This window comes from Rhamphochromis longiceps, linkage group LG16 (genome assembly GCF_057381845.1).
Source record: "Rhamphochromis longiceps isolate RC_006_pf linkage group LG16, R_longiceps_female_GT1.1, whole genome shotgun sequence".
NCBI classification, from domain to species: Eukaryota; Metazoa; Chordata; class Actinopteri; order Cichliformes; family Cichlidae; genus Rhamphochromis; species Rhamphochromis longiceps.
Genome location: NC_140572.1, coordinates 16,366,036 through 16,382,881, shown reverse-complemented (window position 1 = coordinate 16,382,881; position 16,846 = coordinate 16,366,036). Strand labels below are relative to the sequence as shown.

Here is a 16,846-nt window from a genome sequence, read left to right as displayed (position 1 = left end):
TTCAGGCCAGCCTGCTGCGTTTTCTCTCCTTTACTCCTTTTCTTTTCTTTTCCCTCTCCCTCTCCCTTCTCTTCCTGTCTGTTTCAGGAGTGAAGGATTGGGGCATTCCTTCAAGCCAGTTTACTTCAGCTTTCTGTGGGATTTAAACATGCACACTGAGGTTTTGGTACAGTCCATGTTACTGCCGTTCTTTCTGATCCTTCTCTCTTTCATTGAGGACTCTTTGTTGCAGTCGGTGAGGTGAGTTTCCACACAGCTTTGGGGTTTTTTTTGTTGTTTTTCTTGTTTATTTTAGGATAGTTTGGAGAGCAAGAAGGAAAAGGGAGGTGCAGACTTGCTGACAAAGGCGACACTTATAGAGTGCAATGTGGGAAAGTTTAGGAAAGTCTATTCCTATAGTTTACTCTTATAGTTTTATTCTTTCCTGTGCAGTTTTCTTTATGCCACTTTACTTGCCATCATAATGCTGCGTGTGTCTCGGATTCTGTCGTCTAACATTGGATGCAAACTTTTTTTCTGTTTTGTTTTACTTTCTTTTTGCACAGTTCAGCTTTACATTCTTTTGCAGTTGAGCTTATTGTGAGGGAAAAAAAATCTCCAGTTTAAAAGGATTTGCTGTGGGATCAGTTTATAGCAACAAGCAAAATCAAAATAATGAGGAAAAGCCAGAAACAGAAAAGGGTAATTGCAATGAATATTATTTTGTATCAGAGCTTTTACTTGTTTTTGCCGAAAGAACGAACATTCAAGTTTAAACCTCAAATACAAACTGTAAATGGAAACAAAAGTACATCAAGTCAGTCACTGAAACTGGATACAGTAACGAATATAAGACTCATTTCTGTTTACTTTGCTACTCTAAAGTCGAGCCCTGGTTAGCAGAACTCTAAATATTTAACGATGACATAAAGTTGTGGGTGTTTACTCTTTAGCAGGTGCACCGTGCCTCTGTAGTGATTACATTGCATATGTAGTGTACAGGGGATATTTATTGAACAGCTGCAGCTAACCCACACATGCATTACAGAAAGTAACAGCTACTGGGAATCTAGGTAGTTGCAATATTTTCTTCAGTTTTTCCAATGTACATTTGAATAATTTGTGTTTTATTTGTTTGCCAGTTATGTCATCATATTGACCTAGCAGTGTTAAAAAAAAGTGTAAAAATGCTAAGCAACAAAGTTATAACCTCAATTCTGTAAGCACAGCCAAGGAGTGCTATGCAATATCCATATTATGCTCAGCCCACACAATATCCTTAGAGCACATGGATTAAGGTTGTAGAGCGCCACCTGTAGTCATAAAACTATGGTAACGCTATATCAGCTTTATTTTTTAATCGGCACCTTTCTCTCTAAAAGGCCTTTAAGAGGAGCCCCTGTGGAACAACAAGTCACATGATGCCCATGGGGCTCATAGGCTTTTTTTCCCCATACTCAATGATGCAAAAAATGTTTCCTAATATGACTCAAATGTAATAAAACTAAGCCATGGGACTGAAAACACATCTTTGAAGATAGTCTAGAAATGGGAAATGGACTGAGTACTCACTTCTCAGATATTTTGTGCTATTATTGAAAGCTTTAAAAGTTTAAAAAGCTAAACAGTGTAGTGCAATGTACTACCAACCTTTTTAAAAAAACAAAACAAAAATATGAATCAGCTGCTGCTGCTTAGAGAGAAGCTACATCTCATGAATTATCTATGGCGGTCGTGGCTCAAGAGTTGGGCGGTCGCCTTGTAATCGGAAGGTTGCCAGTTCAAGCCCCGTTGTGTCCTTGGGCACTTCTACTTCACTTCAACTTCACCCGTTGCCTACTGGTGGTGGTCAGAGGGCCCAGTGGTGCCAGTGTCCTCGCCTCTGTCAGTGCGCCCAGGGTGGCTGTGGCTACAGTGTAGCATGCCATCACGAGGGTGGATGACTGGATGTGTAAAGCACTTTGGGGTCCTTAAGGACTAGTAACTAGTAAAAATTTTTGAAATTTCTTGGTATGCTGAAGCATTAAGCATTCCTTTCACTGGAATTAAGGAGCTGAGCCCAACTTCTGAAAAACACTCCAACACCATAATCCCCCCCCCCCCCACCAAACTTCACCCTTGGCTTAGTGCAGTTAGACAAGTACAGTTCTCCTGGCAACTGCCAAACCCAGAATCATCCAGTGGATTGCCAGATGGAGAAGTGTGAGTCGTCGCTCTAGAAAACACGGTTGTAGAGTCCAGTTGTGGCGTGCTTTCCACCACTAGTTTGGGCACTTTGCATTGTGCTTGGTGATGTAAGGCTTGGATGCAGCTGCTCAGCCATGGAAACCTTGGCATCCCCTGATAGTGCACTGTGAGTTTACATGGCCTACTGCTTTGTGGGTGAATAGCTGTCGCTTCCACTTTGTTATAATACCACTAACTGTGGAATATTTAGTAGTGGGGAAATTTCACAACTCAACTAGTTGCACAGATGGCATCCTATCACAGTACCACTCTGAAATTCACTGAGCTCCTGAGAGTGACGCATTCTTTCACAAATGTTTGTAGAAGCAATTCTCATACTTAGGTACTTGATTTTATACACCTGTGGCCATGAAAGTGATTGAAACACCAAAATTCAATGATGTGGATGGGTGAGTGAATACTTTTGGCAAGGTTTTGGTGCTCAGAGCAATTTGCCCAATTTCTTTGAAGAAGTGGTAAGAAGTGATGGCCAGTCCAATGTCTTTCTTCAGTCAGTTAATTAAAACTGTACATTTTGCAGTTTTTATTTTCTTGGATAGCCAAGAAAGTTACTACTGTCCCCTGGAGACATAGTAACAAGGAGAAAAAAACAGTTAAACAAAACCCAAGTTAAAACCAAGGAAAGTCCAAAATTCTAATGTGGAGCAAGTTAGACTCTCTTCACCAAGCATTAATTTTATGAATTGGAATGTTATTTTACTATTTTGTGGAATTCTGGTTGTATTCTTGGGAGGTACTCTACAGAACAAAAGCCAGGCATTAACCAGATCTATCACTGATCAGCTGAACTGGACAGAGTAACACAATCCAAAAAGGTCATTTGAATGTCATGCTGCCGTAAAATGAATAAAAAAATGAATAAATGTAATCAGATACATTTCAGTTCATTGCATCGTGTGGCTGAGCTCTGTGATCAGGCTTAAAAGGGCCATTACTGATTAAAGTCTGTGTGAAATGGGGCTTGTATAACCTCCCTGTGACACTCAGGACAATCACATTCTGTATTTAATTTTAATAGGAGGGTCAAGAACACTTGAGCTGTTGATTTTTGGAAATGTGTTCAGTTTTCAAACGCGGACATCTGGCCAATATCAAGAGAGGGCAGGGATTTAAAAAAGAATGCCAGACGGCATCCAAATGAAACAAATCTCACTCAGAAACGCTTTAGGGTAAAACTCAGAAAACAGCTCCTAGAGTGTGTTAAATGAAAAGTGCATTTGTGTCTGTACGATTGGGTTTATTTGAATTTATTAGCTGTGCATGTGGTCATGTGTGTGTTTCCAAGGCGTTTGTTATTACTTGATAAAGACTCAAATATATGGGCTGTGTGTTACATTCTTCCCACTTTTGTTTTCTTAGACTTCTTTCTTCCAAGCCATTGCATCGAAAGCTACATGTGTTAAGTCCTACCGCACATACCAAATATCTTGAATAGGTCTCTTTATATGTTTAAAGAGAGATGCTGATGCATGACTGAGGAAATATGTCTTTTCGATTTGGATTTGCAACAAAAACAGGTGTGAACACACTTAAACTTTAACCTCATAATAAAAGTTGTGGAAAATCTGATCTTTCTTTTTCCCAGCCAGGTGGGTGGTGTTTGCAAGCTGTCCACAGAGTCATCCTTGCGCCGCTGCCGGACGCCTGATGGTAAGATCTGCAGCGGAAGGGGAAAATGTAACTGCGGCATTTGCATCTGTGAGGCCATAGAACCAGGGAAGTTCTTCGGTCCGCGCTGCGAGTGCCACGACTGGGTCTGTGCTACATATAATGGGAAAACCTGCAACGGTGCGTATGATCCTGTCCTCATTTCTAAGGTCTCAAATGTTGCTATTTTGCCAAAACTACTGGCATCTCAGAGACAGGCACAGGCACAGCATCTCTTTTGGCACATGTTTCAGTGCACTATTTGATACAGCAATAGTGAAACTTGACTCAGTTACTTGTCACTATTAGACACTTAGATGGGAAGATTTGGAGTCACATTTTAATGCACACTACATTTACTGATACCTAACACAGTTATATGGGTTTCTATAACAGTAAAAAGTCTGTTGTTTTTTTTTCTTCACATGATCTGAATTCTAGGGACATGCTGCACATATTTTACCTCTTAGATATGGTTGTTAGTGATGGTTCAGTAAGCGATGCAACAGAACTCTTCACTCCTCCTTACATCAGAGGAGTTTGGCAAATAAACTGTGCACCTGAAGTGCAGTGTTTGCTCCAGCCAGGTGCAGGAAGAATGGAAACCGTAATCATCAAAATGTCTTTCATATTATTTTTTTGGCTTTAATAGGCATTAATATTCATTTGATATGAATTTTGTAATTCAGACTTGGAATGTTTTAGGGTATTTTTGTTTCACCTGTATTTCAGAGTCAGAAGGGTGCAATATTGTGTAATTGACTGCCCACATTGTCTTGGCAGTACTTCAAAGGGTTTCACTGGTAATAGGCAGCTGGTTGGTTCTCAAATGTTACCAAGGCATTAGCTTTTGTTGGAAGGAACGGCTTTGAACTTACCCTGCTGCTTGAAATTTTATAAGTTCACAGAAAGAACACTTAGAGTGCACCTGTACTCAAGAGCAAGTTAAATCATGGTTGGTGAATAGTTTAAGACATAAAGGTGTAGATATATCAGAAAATATAAAACTGCTATGATTTTACACAGTTGCGTGTTTATTAGCTAAATGTAACTAAAACCGATGCAGTCTGATGTAACATACTATAACAGTGACCAGTGTTACTATTTTTTTGTAACTTTGTGACTAGTTGATGGTCATCTTTCACTAATACAGGCAACAACAACTGTGAATTAAATATATGTAATAATAGATTATATCCTATTTGGGGCATTGTTTTGGATTCATTGGCTGGAACAGTGTTTTGTTTCATTCTAACTGCTCAGAGCAGTTGTTTTGTAGTAGACCCATGTTGTGCTTAAAGTTTGTTGTGCTCTGTCCAAATGTATTACGTTAGGTTTATAACATCTAGCTGATTTGATTCTCAAAATGTTAAACTATATCACAGGGCTATTGTACTGGCCTACATTAGCTGTGAACAAACTTACAAAATAAACAGGCAAACATTTTAGACAATATGTTCACGTAAACTCAATTTGCAATCTGTTACCAAGGCTTAATATGAATTTATCATATGTGGTACTTTGGAGGGTATGAGAAATGCTGGCTCCTCAATGGCAATGGAGGGAAAAACAGTTCTCATCTTTTTTTGTGCATTGTCCTCTTTGGCCACTGTTCTATGAATGTCAAGGTTTAATGGAGATATGTGTGCACGCAGACTAGTTCTAAAGAAGATATATATCCGTGTGTGCGGGTGTGCTTGCGTGTGAGGGGTAGAGTGATTTATTTGTGTAGACAAATTGGCTGCTGTGAGGAGCTCATTATGGTTCAGCAGTCTGGAGCAAGGCCCTGCTTCAGTCTGATAATGGGGTTTCACTCACTAGTACACAGACTGCCAATGGAACCTAAATGCATCAAGAGAAGGATGGATTTTCACACCCGGACAGACAGACAGACAGACAGACAGACACACACACACACACACACACACACACACACACACACACACACACACACACACACACACACACACACACACATCCATCATCAGGCTCAGTCTCATATTGTAACACACACACAGCTAGCCATACGCTCACAAAATCATTTGCCCATGGAGCAGGTCATAGAAAACACATTTAAAGCACACTGAGAAGAAGATTTGCCCCCAAAGCACCCACCTAACCTCTCTACCCACAATGCCCCATGCAGCATGGGCCTGTCGTCAAAGACTGGTCCCCAAGTTCCATCTGCAGCCTTATCTGCCTTTCACAACCACCCATTGATAAGATCCAAATAGATTTTTCTCCAAAGGGATAAAGTCTATCCTTTTTTTCTTTTCCAAAACCATAAGCTTTGCTGGCACCTAGATGTTATTTTAGCTTGGACCTGGTTCAATTTCTCTCAGTCATAGCAACAAGTCAAGCCGGATGGTGGTTATGGGGATACAGTTAGGCATGATAGTGATATATTTAAATTCTTGGTTGAAATATTGTACACTGATTTGTTATGACATGCCTAGGAGTTATAATATCATCTTCATTCTTTGGAGCCTCACATGAAAAATATTATGTTTTCAACACAGCTTTAAAATGAGATCCCTTTTTGGGTTGCTTTTCATAACCTTTGTTGTATTAGTTTCTTTTGATTGACATATAAGCCAACTTAGCATGAAGATTTAGATTTAAATATAATATGCCTGTCTGTGTAGCCTATTCGTAATATACCCGGAGGTGTCAAAGTTATTTTAACCCAGTGCGTACTGATGTTATAAAGTGTGTAAAACTGTGTAAAAGAGATCATTTTACACAGAGAGCAATTAAATCATTGCTCTCTATTTATACTTTCTTGTTAGTATGAAAGTATAATTATTGTCTTAATTGTCTTAATTATGTCTTGGTCCTGAGTTTTCAAACCCAGGGTTTCGAGTTTTGGTTTTCTTTTTTATTTGATTATTGTAGCCGTACCACTGTCTCTTCGCCAGCGGCTACCCCACCATTAGTCACTTAAAGTCGCCGAATGCTATTGGCTTCCTGTGATGTCTGCTCACCACATTACTATGAATCACTTCCATTGTGGATGGAACTTAAGTTTAGCTTTTTTACTTCCTGTTTTAATTTCTTAGTCATTGTCTCCCATGTCTTGCTTGATGTTTACCTCCTCTTTGTTTATTCCTTAATTGTGTTCAACTGTATCTAGTTACCTGTTACCACTTCCCCAATTAGCCTCATGTGCGTAAATGTGCATCTTTTTGTCTCCCTGCATGCTACCTGCCTCTTGTTCTAGTCAATTTGTCAGCTCTCCATGGACTTTTCTGGATTTTTGCTGCAGCCTTTCTCTGACAACTATGTTTTTTCTTTCTTTGTATATATAAAAAGATGTACAAATGTCTTATCAGTTTCAAAATTGCTTCAAAATTATACGTGTGAAACCGGCTTCTTCCATGACAGGATTATATTGTGTGCAAGATTTTTATTTTTATTTTATTACAGCATGCTTTAAATAAGCCAAATTTCATGATATGCCATGTCACTTAAACCAGAGAAGAAAATTAGCTGTCCTGTTGCGTATTACTATTGTATACAAAATATTATCATATATATAACTGTCATACATTCTACCAAAATATAAAAGGCGTTTTATAACAGACAAAAAAAATAAATCTGATAACACTGGAGCTTTTGCTGAATAACGGTTGAATTTGTAGCTAGAAGTCCAATAAAACATTGATGCTGTCATGTGTTTTTCCTCCCACAGACATCCCATCCTATTTTATAGTAGAGCAAGGACGATGATCTGGAATAACATCTGTTCACCAACTGTTCAAAAACGTGTTGTTTCACTCAGCTGTTTGTTTTTCAACTGTGCTTAAATTTTCCTGCTCTGACTCCATGTCCTCATTTTAAAATAAGCTGCAGTACATGAAAACATGACCTTTGATAAGTTCCAAAAGTGCTAACTCTGATTTGTCTGGTTCGAGTGTTTATGTTTATTCTCAGGTTATGTAATAACACTCTTGTTATAAGAAACAAAGGTCAACGTGGCAAAGCTTCCATAATCTTTTTCACATGCTTTTGTCTTTTTCTCCTCTGTTGATGACTCATTTGAAAACTTTGTGTCCCTAGCTTTCTGGCACGGGCTCTCACGCTTGCTTTCCATGTCTGTGCTGATCTGAGAAGGGGAGGCATAAGTTGAATGTTGGATCTGATTTCAACATTAAGTCTTTTAAACATAGTGCTTTTGATAATAGTTTGTAGTCTGCATAGGGGCGTTCTTCCAATAGGACATGCCTAAAACACCCCACGTGTCCCTTTTGATGTGGAAAATATTGGTTCTACACTGAGCATGTCCTAAATGACTAAGGCTACGTTCACACTGCAGGTCTTAATGATTTTTTAATCAAATCCGATTTTTTTTTGTCTGGTCGTTCACACTACAAATAAAATGTGACATCAAACGCGCTCTAGTGTGAATGGTTCACGGCCCTCAAAGCAGCCCACATGCGCAAAAGAAGACGTCACACTCAACGTGCTCTGTTTATGTAAGTAAAAATGGCGGCTACAGAGCTAGCAGGTGTTGTTGCAGCAGTCTATCAATTTCTGCACAGTCGTAACCGTCAGAATTTTGACAAATTAATTAGATAATGCAGGACTCTGAGAAAAAAGAGAGCCCGTGCTTTAACAATGGCCTTGTTTGGAGCAGTGGCTGCTACCTCCGTGCAGAGTATATATGGTATACATGGTATGGTATATATGGATGCTTTCTCGTTTGTCTTCTCAGGCGGTGATAATTGGCGTCTGTCTTGTGTCAGTGACGTAAAAGACGGATTTAATGCGACATGACCTTTCAAACAGCAGTCGCGTTCTAAAACATCAGATATGTATCGGATTCAGTACCACATACGAAAGTGACCTAGGTCGGATTTGAAAATATCAGATTTGTGCTGTTCAAACTGTCATACCATGATCGGATATGGGTCGCATAGGGTCAAAAAAGTCGGATTTGATGCGCTTTTGCCTGCAATGTGAACATACCCTAAGTTTCTCAACCTATCTCAAAGGGAGAGCCCAGCCATCCTTTCTAGGAGGATCACATCCATAGCGAAGAGAAGTGATCCTGAGGCCACCAAAGCAGAAACCCTCTACCAATTCCTTCCAGTCACATTCCTCTAGGTGTCGTTATTGCCCATGTGAGCACTGAAGTACCCCACCAGGGCAATTGAATCCCCAGAGGCACCTTCAAGCACTTCCCCAGGGACTTCAATAAGACTGGGAACACTGAACTGTTGTTTTGCACATAAGCACAAACAACAGTCAGAACCCATTTCCCAACCCAAATGTGCAAGGAAGCAACCTTTTGTCCACTTGGGAAAAGTCTAAAGTGCAGTACAGGGACAGAACTGGGAGGATACAAGTATACCTCATTAAGTCTGCTACGTATAATCAAGTGCAGCTCTGGAGTGGTATAGAGTCCAGCCACACAACAGGAGACTGGTTTCAGAACCCAAGCTTTTTGTTGAGGCAAGTACAACTATATCACGCTGGTACTTCTCAACCTCAAACACTAGCTCAAGCTGCTTTTCCATAAGAGAATTGACATTCTATGTTACCAAAGCCAGATTTGTCGGGTTGACAGCACTTCTGCCCCAAACACTTTCCCATTCACAAAGTACAAACCCCTTACACACCCTCCAGATGAGGGTTGACCCCATGTTTTTCTTTTGGGCTAAGACCCAGCCACAAGTAGCTCTACTATGCACAGGGTGGGGCCCCAGTAACCCTATCCTAAGCAGGGTAGCCATATCCCATGATTTATCCTTCATCATACTTTTCCCCCCTGAATCTCTCTTAGTCTGGACTCAGGATCAATTTTCCTTGGGAGTCCCAATGGGGAAATAGCCCTGATAACATAGTTCCCACGCAAACCCCTCCGCTATAATAAAGTTCGTGGAGAGGTCCATGGGGAGACTGCCATTACAAATAAAAGTAATCTAATAGGTGTTTAGTTCCTTAGATAGAGTAAATAGAACATTTGGCATGCTCTGGTCATAGCTGAGAAATTTTAGCAGAACAGGCAGTGGCAAGGAAATAATGGCAGATGAGAGAGCTGCCCATTCTTTGTTTAAAGGTGTGACAAATTAGCTGCTAGATGCAGGTGCAAGCTGTGCTAATCTGTATCACCTATGTAAAGTAAGAAAAACCTGGACTTCCAACAAGACTTTTCTTTTAGGAGAAGCAATATTTTCTGTTGAACAGAATAAGTTTGTGCTTTGTACCTTTGGAGAAGAAATTACAGCACATGACAGGATATGTAAATAACACATAAGCTCTTTAGTAAACATTTTAGAGCCATGAATTCAGGACCAATTGATGCAAATCCTCCCTCAATTTTGTAATTTTATTCCACTTGGTTGATCAGATATACAGGGTGGACAATGGTGTTAGTGTTATCCCAGAGGAAAAAAGGAGGAAAAAATGGAGGTGGGGGGAACAAACCATAAAAATGTTGCTTTATTGTTTCCTTGTTAATTGAAATGTTAAATAGCAGATTGAGAGTTTTGGAGACAAAGTTATAGAGGCATGTTTAACATGGTTTGGACATGTGCAGAGGATGAATAGCGGATATGTTGGATAAAGAATCTTGAAGCTGAAGCTCCCAGGCATGAAGAAGGTAAACCTCAGAGAAGGTTCATGGATGTAGTTAAGGAGGACATGCAGAGAATTGGAGTGACAGCAGAGGAATAGGATGAGATGAAGTAAATGATCCACTGCTGTGACCCTTAAAGGGAGCAGCTAAAAGAAGAAGAAGGAGATGAAATGTTAAGTAGTGTTAAACTATTACATCAGGATGGAACCTACTGCATCTTAATTAAAGCATAATGACTCATTTATTTGGATTTGTCATCATCAAATATTCTTGATTCAAGTGGACTTACTACAACAACAGACAAAATCATTACTCATATACCTCTGGCAACAACTACAGGCCACTAATGTGGACTAAGGCAGAGAGCCAAATACATCTGCAGTCAGATCAATTTATAACTTTGTGACTCTGGCAGACTTTATCATATGCGTGTCATTCTCACCCTATTTTAAAGGAGCTAAAATTCAGAGGTGTAAGCATAAGATTAAAAGCCTGTTTCCCCCAGTGGATGTCAAAACACATTTTGACTCCCCACCTTTCTTTTTTCTTCCTTTCACTGTCTCTCAGGCCTTGGATTTTAAAAGCCTCTGTTCTTTCACTCTGCACTGCGCCCTTTTGCCCCCTATCAGAGCCAGAGAATATCCCACCCAAGGAGTTTTAATGTCAGCGCCACATATGGTATCGGTTTAAACAGTACTGCTCCAAATCACACACCTTTAGATAAACTTTCACTGTCAGTATCACATAAGCTTGTGTGTCTTCCAATACAGGCACATTTCAGGGAGCAGTATAAACTGTAATAGTTGCTTAAGCCCAACTGAACAATCATGTCAGTTGTCTGCCTATACCATCTGATGCTAGCTAGGTTTAAAAAAAAAAAAAAAACTTCAAATCTGTCTCTGATGCTGTGACTTTTGGATGGTAGGGTGAGTATTTGGCATAAATAACATGAAAACATGAATCCAACCTCCCTTGAATCAGCATTTCAAGCTGCTCGTGGTGTGTTGGCGTGGGGGATAATTCCTTGATACAGGTTCCAAATCAACACCATGGCTTATTTGAACATTGTTGCTGATCATAACGATCCCTGTATGAGTTTACTCATCATCTCAGACTGGTTTCTTGAACATTACAATGAGTCCACTGTACTTAAAGGGCCTCTGCGGTCATCAGATTTCAATCCAATGGAGCACCTTTAGGATTTGGTGAGCTGGGATAATTGGTATCATGGAAACAATCTATAACAACTATGTGATGCTATCACGTCAATACCCAGATCTCTCAGAAATGTTTCGAGCACATTGTCGTGAAGGTAAAAGGGGTTCCAAAGCTGTCTTAGCAAGGTGTGCCTAATAAAGTTATTAGGTTTTTTACTGTTGATTTCCCAGAGAAAGAGAAAAAACAAAACAACGGGCTAGAGTGGATCGCAGTCCTTAGAGTCCATTAAATTGTTCATCCCTGTATTTTTTTTCCTAGTACATATTTTGATGCGCTTTCACTAAGATATTCTGAGCTTTGCTGGGCACTGTGCCTGTGTTGTGAGTCACCTAATGATTCCAGCCTGGGCTGCAGGAAGAAAAAGCCACTTAAGCCTGTCCAAGTTTCCTAGTAAAAGTCAGTTATGATTGGGACCCATTAAGATTCCCAGCACTTCACGCTGTCAGAACAAGTGTTTTTCTCGGTTGCTGTGATCCTGCTTACATTGGGTTTTCAAAAATTCTTTAACAAAGGTATTATGAAGTTGGCAGTATTTTCAATGAATGATCAGGTTGGGTAGTGTAAAAGGATGAAAGCAGGAAGCAGTTCCTTGCTCCAAGTACTGCACACACACATAATTAGTTATTACCTGAGACAGGTGTCTCCTGGAACTGTTCCACAAAACACAAGTTGACGTGCTGTCGTTTCATGCGCCACAGGCCACAGGGAGAGAAAAGCAAGGTGGAATAATTACTCGGTGAAATCACTAGCATGTAATGAAGAACACAATAGAAACAAAGGATGTGAGCAAATGCTAATTGGAGAAAAAAACATGTATGTAAAAAATGAACCCAGAGAAAGTCAATTCTTGCATGTAATGTTTGGCTAGGATTACAGTTTTGTGTATAATTGAAACTGCATGAAAAGCATGAATTGTAAAAGATCTGTTTTCTACTAATCTAACTTGAAATACTTGAAAAAAAGCAGACCTATCATTATGCATGAACAAGTTAAATCCTAAACCTGAAATGAGCTTGCTGCATGATTCACCATCCTGTCCTCATCAGCAATTAATTGTGCCAGCACTATATCACCTGTTATTACTGCCATTGATGGTGGAAGAGGTGCACCCACACTTTGCAAGCCTCATTGGATATACCTGTGCACTGATCGGGACCTTATTGGCTGAGTATGTGTGTCTGTCTGTGAAGCGTAGGAGGGACCCTGACACCCTCATACCACAGAGAATTACTGCTCAGGAAGCACTAGAAAAGATAAACTGTCGACAGACAGGCACCTTCCCACCCACATACATTTTGGCCTACCAGACAAAGAGGGACGTTTTATATGTCAGAGTGATTGTCGAGGGGGAGTTAACGGGGGCTAGTGGGTGGCATTGACTTTGTAATAGTCTACAGAATTAAGCTGGAAGGTGTTTAATCTAATTCTGTCTTATAACTATTGTGCTCCAGTTCCCATATGCAAAAAGTATGCAATAAATCCAGAAAAAAGAGTCTCTACAATTACAGTATGTGCATAGTTCTTCATGAATATGCGCCAAATGTACACAAATCAGTAAAATCACATTAAACGAGACTGTAAGACAGCATTTTTTAATGCAATAGCAATTCAAGAATCACTAATTATTGTAGATAACACTTTAGAATAACTTTCACTAATAAATCATTAGGCGATACGTATGAGACAGCTGATTTACTGTGGACAAATCACAAAATGTCATCATTTTAATTCTTACAGTAAAATTGCCAACGCTTAAACGAACACAGCGTTGGCAATAATTATTATTTAGTCGTCATTATAAAATTGTAATTGATGCTTATGAATCTTATTTTACAGTACATAAGTAGGTGGTATGGCATACTTCACTAGATTGTGAGCCTGGAGACAGCAGTTTGTGTTCTGCTTCCATCACTATGTAATTTCACACATTTAGTTAAAAAAAATCACTGTTAGTTTTGGATAAATATCATTTTTAGGGTTAAAATATTGCAACTTAGGGAATGAAAGGTTTTGCTTGTGTTACAGGATCAATGTTAAAGGAAACCATGTGCATATCTGAAACACTGAAATTAACAACGGTGGTATTTGACACCTTGGCAGTTAAAACAGGCAAAGTTTTTTCCACAGACAAAAAGCAAAATAAGTCAGTGTTCTTACAGCTATACAAGACTTTATAATGTCGTGAACCATATATTTCTTTATATTTGTACACAAACAAAGAGCTTAATTTAACAGCATAAATATTACAATCCAAATTTGTTAGCGGTTTATAAAAGCTGGACGTTCCTTGGAATTCTGTTGTCTCTGTGGTTTAGTTCTCTTCGATGTGCATGTTACCTATTTTTCTCTTCCTCCAACCTGTTGCCTAGTGTCCCCTGAGACGTATCAATAATGTGGAGAGACAGGGGACTTGTGCGTTACTAATGACTGATGGATAGCCCTTGAAAAGGACACCACATTTACATGATGAACGATTCAGGCGAATGATTGAGTGTGACATAGAAGGCCCCTTGCTGCTAAACGCAATGAGAGCAACATTTATAATAACTTGTCAACAGTCCTCATTTGCATCATGTGTTTCCTCCTGTTTTCATATTGCTCACTGTGACCATCAGAATGATGAGAAACAGTGATGCCAGACTGCCTGCGTAGGTCCTTCAAACACTGAACATGGTAATGTTCTGGCAGTGTGATTGATATAGGAACCAGTATATCACAATGCTTGGGTTATTGGTATATAGCACAAACAAAACTTAGAAATATTATAGAAATATGTCAGTGCCTGTCTGCCTTCTTACTATGCACATTTACACAGCTTAAGTTATTTGGGAGCAGAGGGTCTTGTTGAAGTTTAGTCAACAACAGGCAAATGAGCACTAATGTTCTGGTGATGGACTACAGTTCTGTCTAATCACGTTTATGTGTGTAGCTAGAGACCAGCCACGCACATAGTACACCCTTTAATTAAGATACTTTGAATCTAAAGACTACAAATGGCTCTTTCAACTATAGTTCACCATTTAACATTTGTACCTGTATGCTTTCATCATCTCTTTCTTATTATGTCTTTCTCCTCCTCCACGACTGCCCTCTCCATCATTTCCATCTAATCCTCCTCTGCTTCGGGGGACATTCCTCCCCTGAAGCTTTATCTCCTGAGCTGTAGTCAGGGCTCTAAAACACAAACATAAGCATGCTTCTTTATTCCTAATATTGTCACAGTTACTTATTTTTGATTAAAATATCACGTGGCATGAGAGTTACACAACGTCAGATCCACTTCAAAGAAAGTTTCATTAATGCTAGCTAACAGCTGCTAATGGTAGCAAAAACAGCAGCGGTTTCTGACAGAGAAGCGCAGGATATTCTAAACAGGTCACCTCAGTATCACTGTCATCGGACAGAAGTACTTGTCGCGAATTCCATTCACAAATTTTGTGCGTAAATAGATGTGAACAATCTGCACACATTACAGATGAACGGCGACCAGAGTTGTTTATCCTACTGCAGCTACTGTAGCAAGGGGTAAAACCTGAATCGATAGGGGTAAGAAAATAGAATTCATTTGACTGTAATCTGCAATCTACTGACTTTAAGCTGTGAAATTTTATACACTGTACCTTTAAGAAATAACAGATGTGCCCTTGTGTTTACAGAGTGATGTGAAATACTGATCATGTACATGATGTTAGCAGTGGTAAACAGCATATGATGCATTGTGTTTCCCTTTAGACCAAGGCTACTGTGACTGTGGAGTGTGCGAGTGTGATGAAGGTTGGTTCGGTGATGCCTGCCAGTTTCAGGAAGAGTGTAACCTATCCAGCAAGAAGAGCAGAGAGCTTTGCAAAAACCAACAGGGGGTGGTCTGCTCCAACAGAGGTACAGCTATTGTACAAACACACGCACAATGAGTCAGTTACATATAACATAAATTTTGAAGCAAACACTTATCAAAGCGTTGCACCCTCACATATTACCAACAGCAATTTTTAAGACAATTCGGCATGCTCTGCTAATATTTTAATAATATCGCCTAAACATAGCCTAGTACCAAGCCATTAATAGACAGAGTGAGGGGGTAATCAGTTCGGCACATCGAATTTTTTATTACAAAGTGATGAGCAAATATTTAAAAAAATAATAATTCAAAACTCTTTTTTAAATAATCGACCAGTTTATATGAATTTTTCTGTGATATCAATTTACTACAAGCAAAAACATAAACAAGGAGTTACCATAATAAACGCATTAATTACAATTAATCCCTCGCTGTGTTTTCATATCTTTGCGGGGACATTTAATTGACATAATGCTTTCCCTAGCCGTTTACCCTAACCCTTAACCATCAAAAATGAATGCCTAATCCTAACCGTAACCTAATTGTAATCCTGACACTAAAACCACATTTTGAGTCTGAAAAATGCCTTCAAACACGTGGGGACTGGGATTTTGTCCACATAAGGGCTGTTGGTCCCCACAAGCATAGAAAACGTTCAACTTTTAGCCCCCACAAAGATATCTAAACACAGTCACACATACACACATGAGTTCAAACAAAAATCCCACCTACGCATACAAATATATGTAAATACTGGAAGACATTTTGAATTAACAATAGTCTAAGTAAATACTGAAGTACATTTGATTCACACAGTCTGTGTGACTAACATAGTATTATGCACTGACACGCTGAAGGCACACACTGTGAGGTGAGTCTGACAGCCAGCCCTTCATCTACTTGGTCGTGACCTCACTAGCGTGCAATGACTCCAGCTAAATGAAGGCTATAGATACAGTGGGGCAAAAAAGTATTTAGTCAGCCACCGATTGTGCAAGTTCCCCCACCTAAAATGATGACAGAGGTCAGTAATTTGCACCAGAGGTACACTTCAACTGTGAGAGACAGAATGTGAAAAAAAAAATCCATGAATCCACATGGTAGGATTTGTAAAGAATTTATTCGTAAATCAGGGTGGAAAATAAGTATTTGGTCACTTCAAACAAGGAAAATCTCTGGCTCTCACAGACCTGTAACGTCTTCTGTAAGAAGCTTTTCTGTCCCCCACGCGTTACCTGTATGAATGGCACCTGTTTGAACTCATCATCTGTATAAAAGACACCTGTCCACAGCCTCAAACAGTCAGACTCCAAACTCCGCCATGGCCAAGACCAAAG

The 16,846-nt window shown here is 39.6% G+C and overlaps 1 protein-coding gene across 1 annotated transcript in view; it reads left to right on the top strand.

Moving 5' to 3' along the window:
• Window positions 1-16,846, top strand: part of itgbl1 (integrin, beta-like 1) — a 54,329-nt gene continuing 37,483 nt past the window's right edge. The window contains exons 1-3 of the mRNA XM_085384392.1: window positions 1-240; window positions 3,812-4,014; window positions 15,404-15,550. Of these exons, the coding sequence (XP_085240518.1) occupies window positions 149-240; window positions 3,812-4,014; window positions 15,404-15,550 (442 nt within the window). The 5' untranslated portion in view covers window positions 1-148. The remainder of the gene's footprint in view (window positions 241-3,811; window positions 4,015-15,403; window positions 15,551-16,846) is intronic.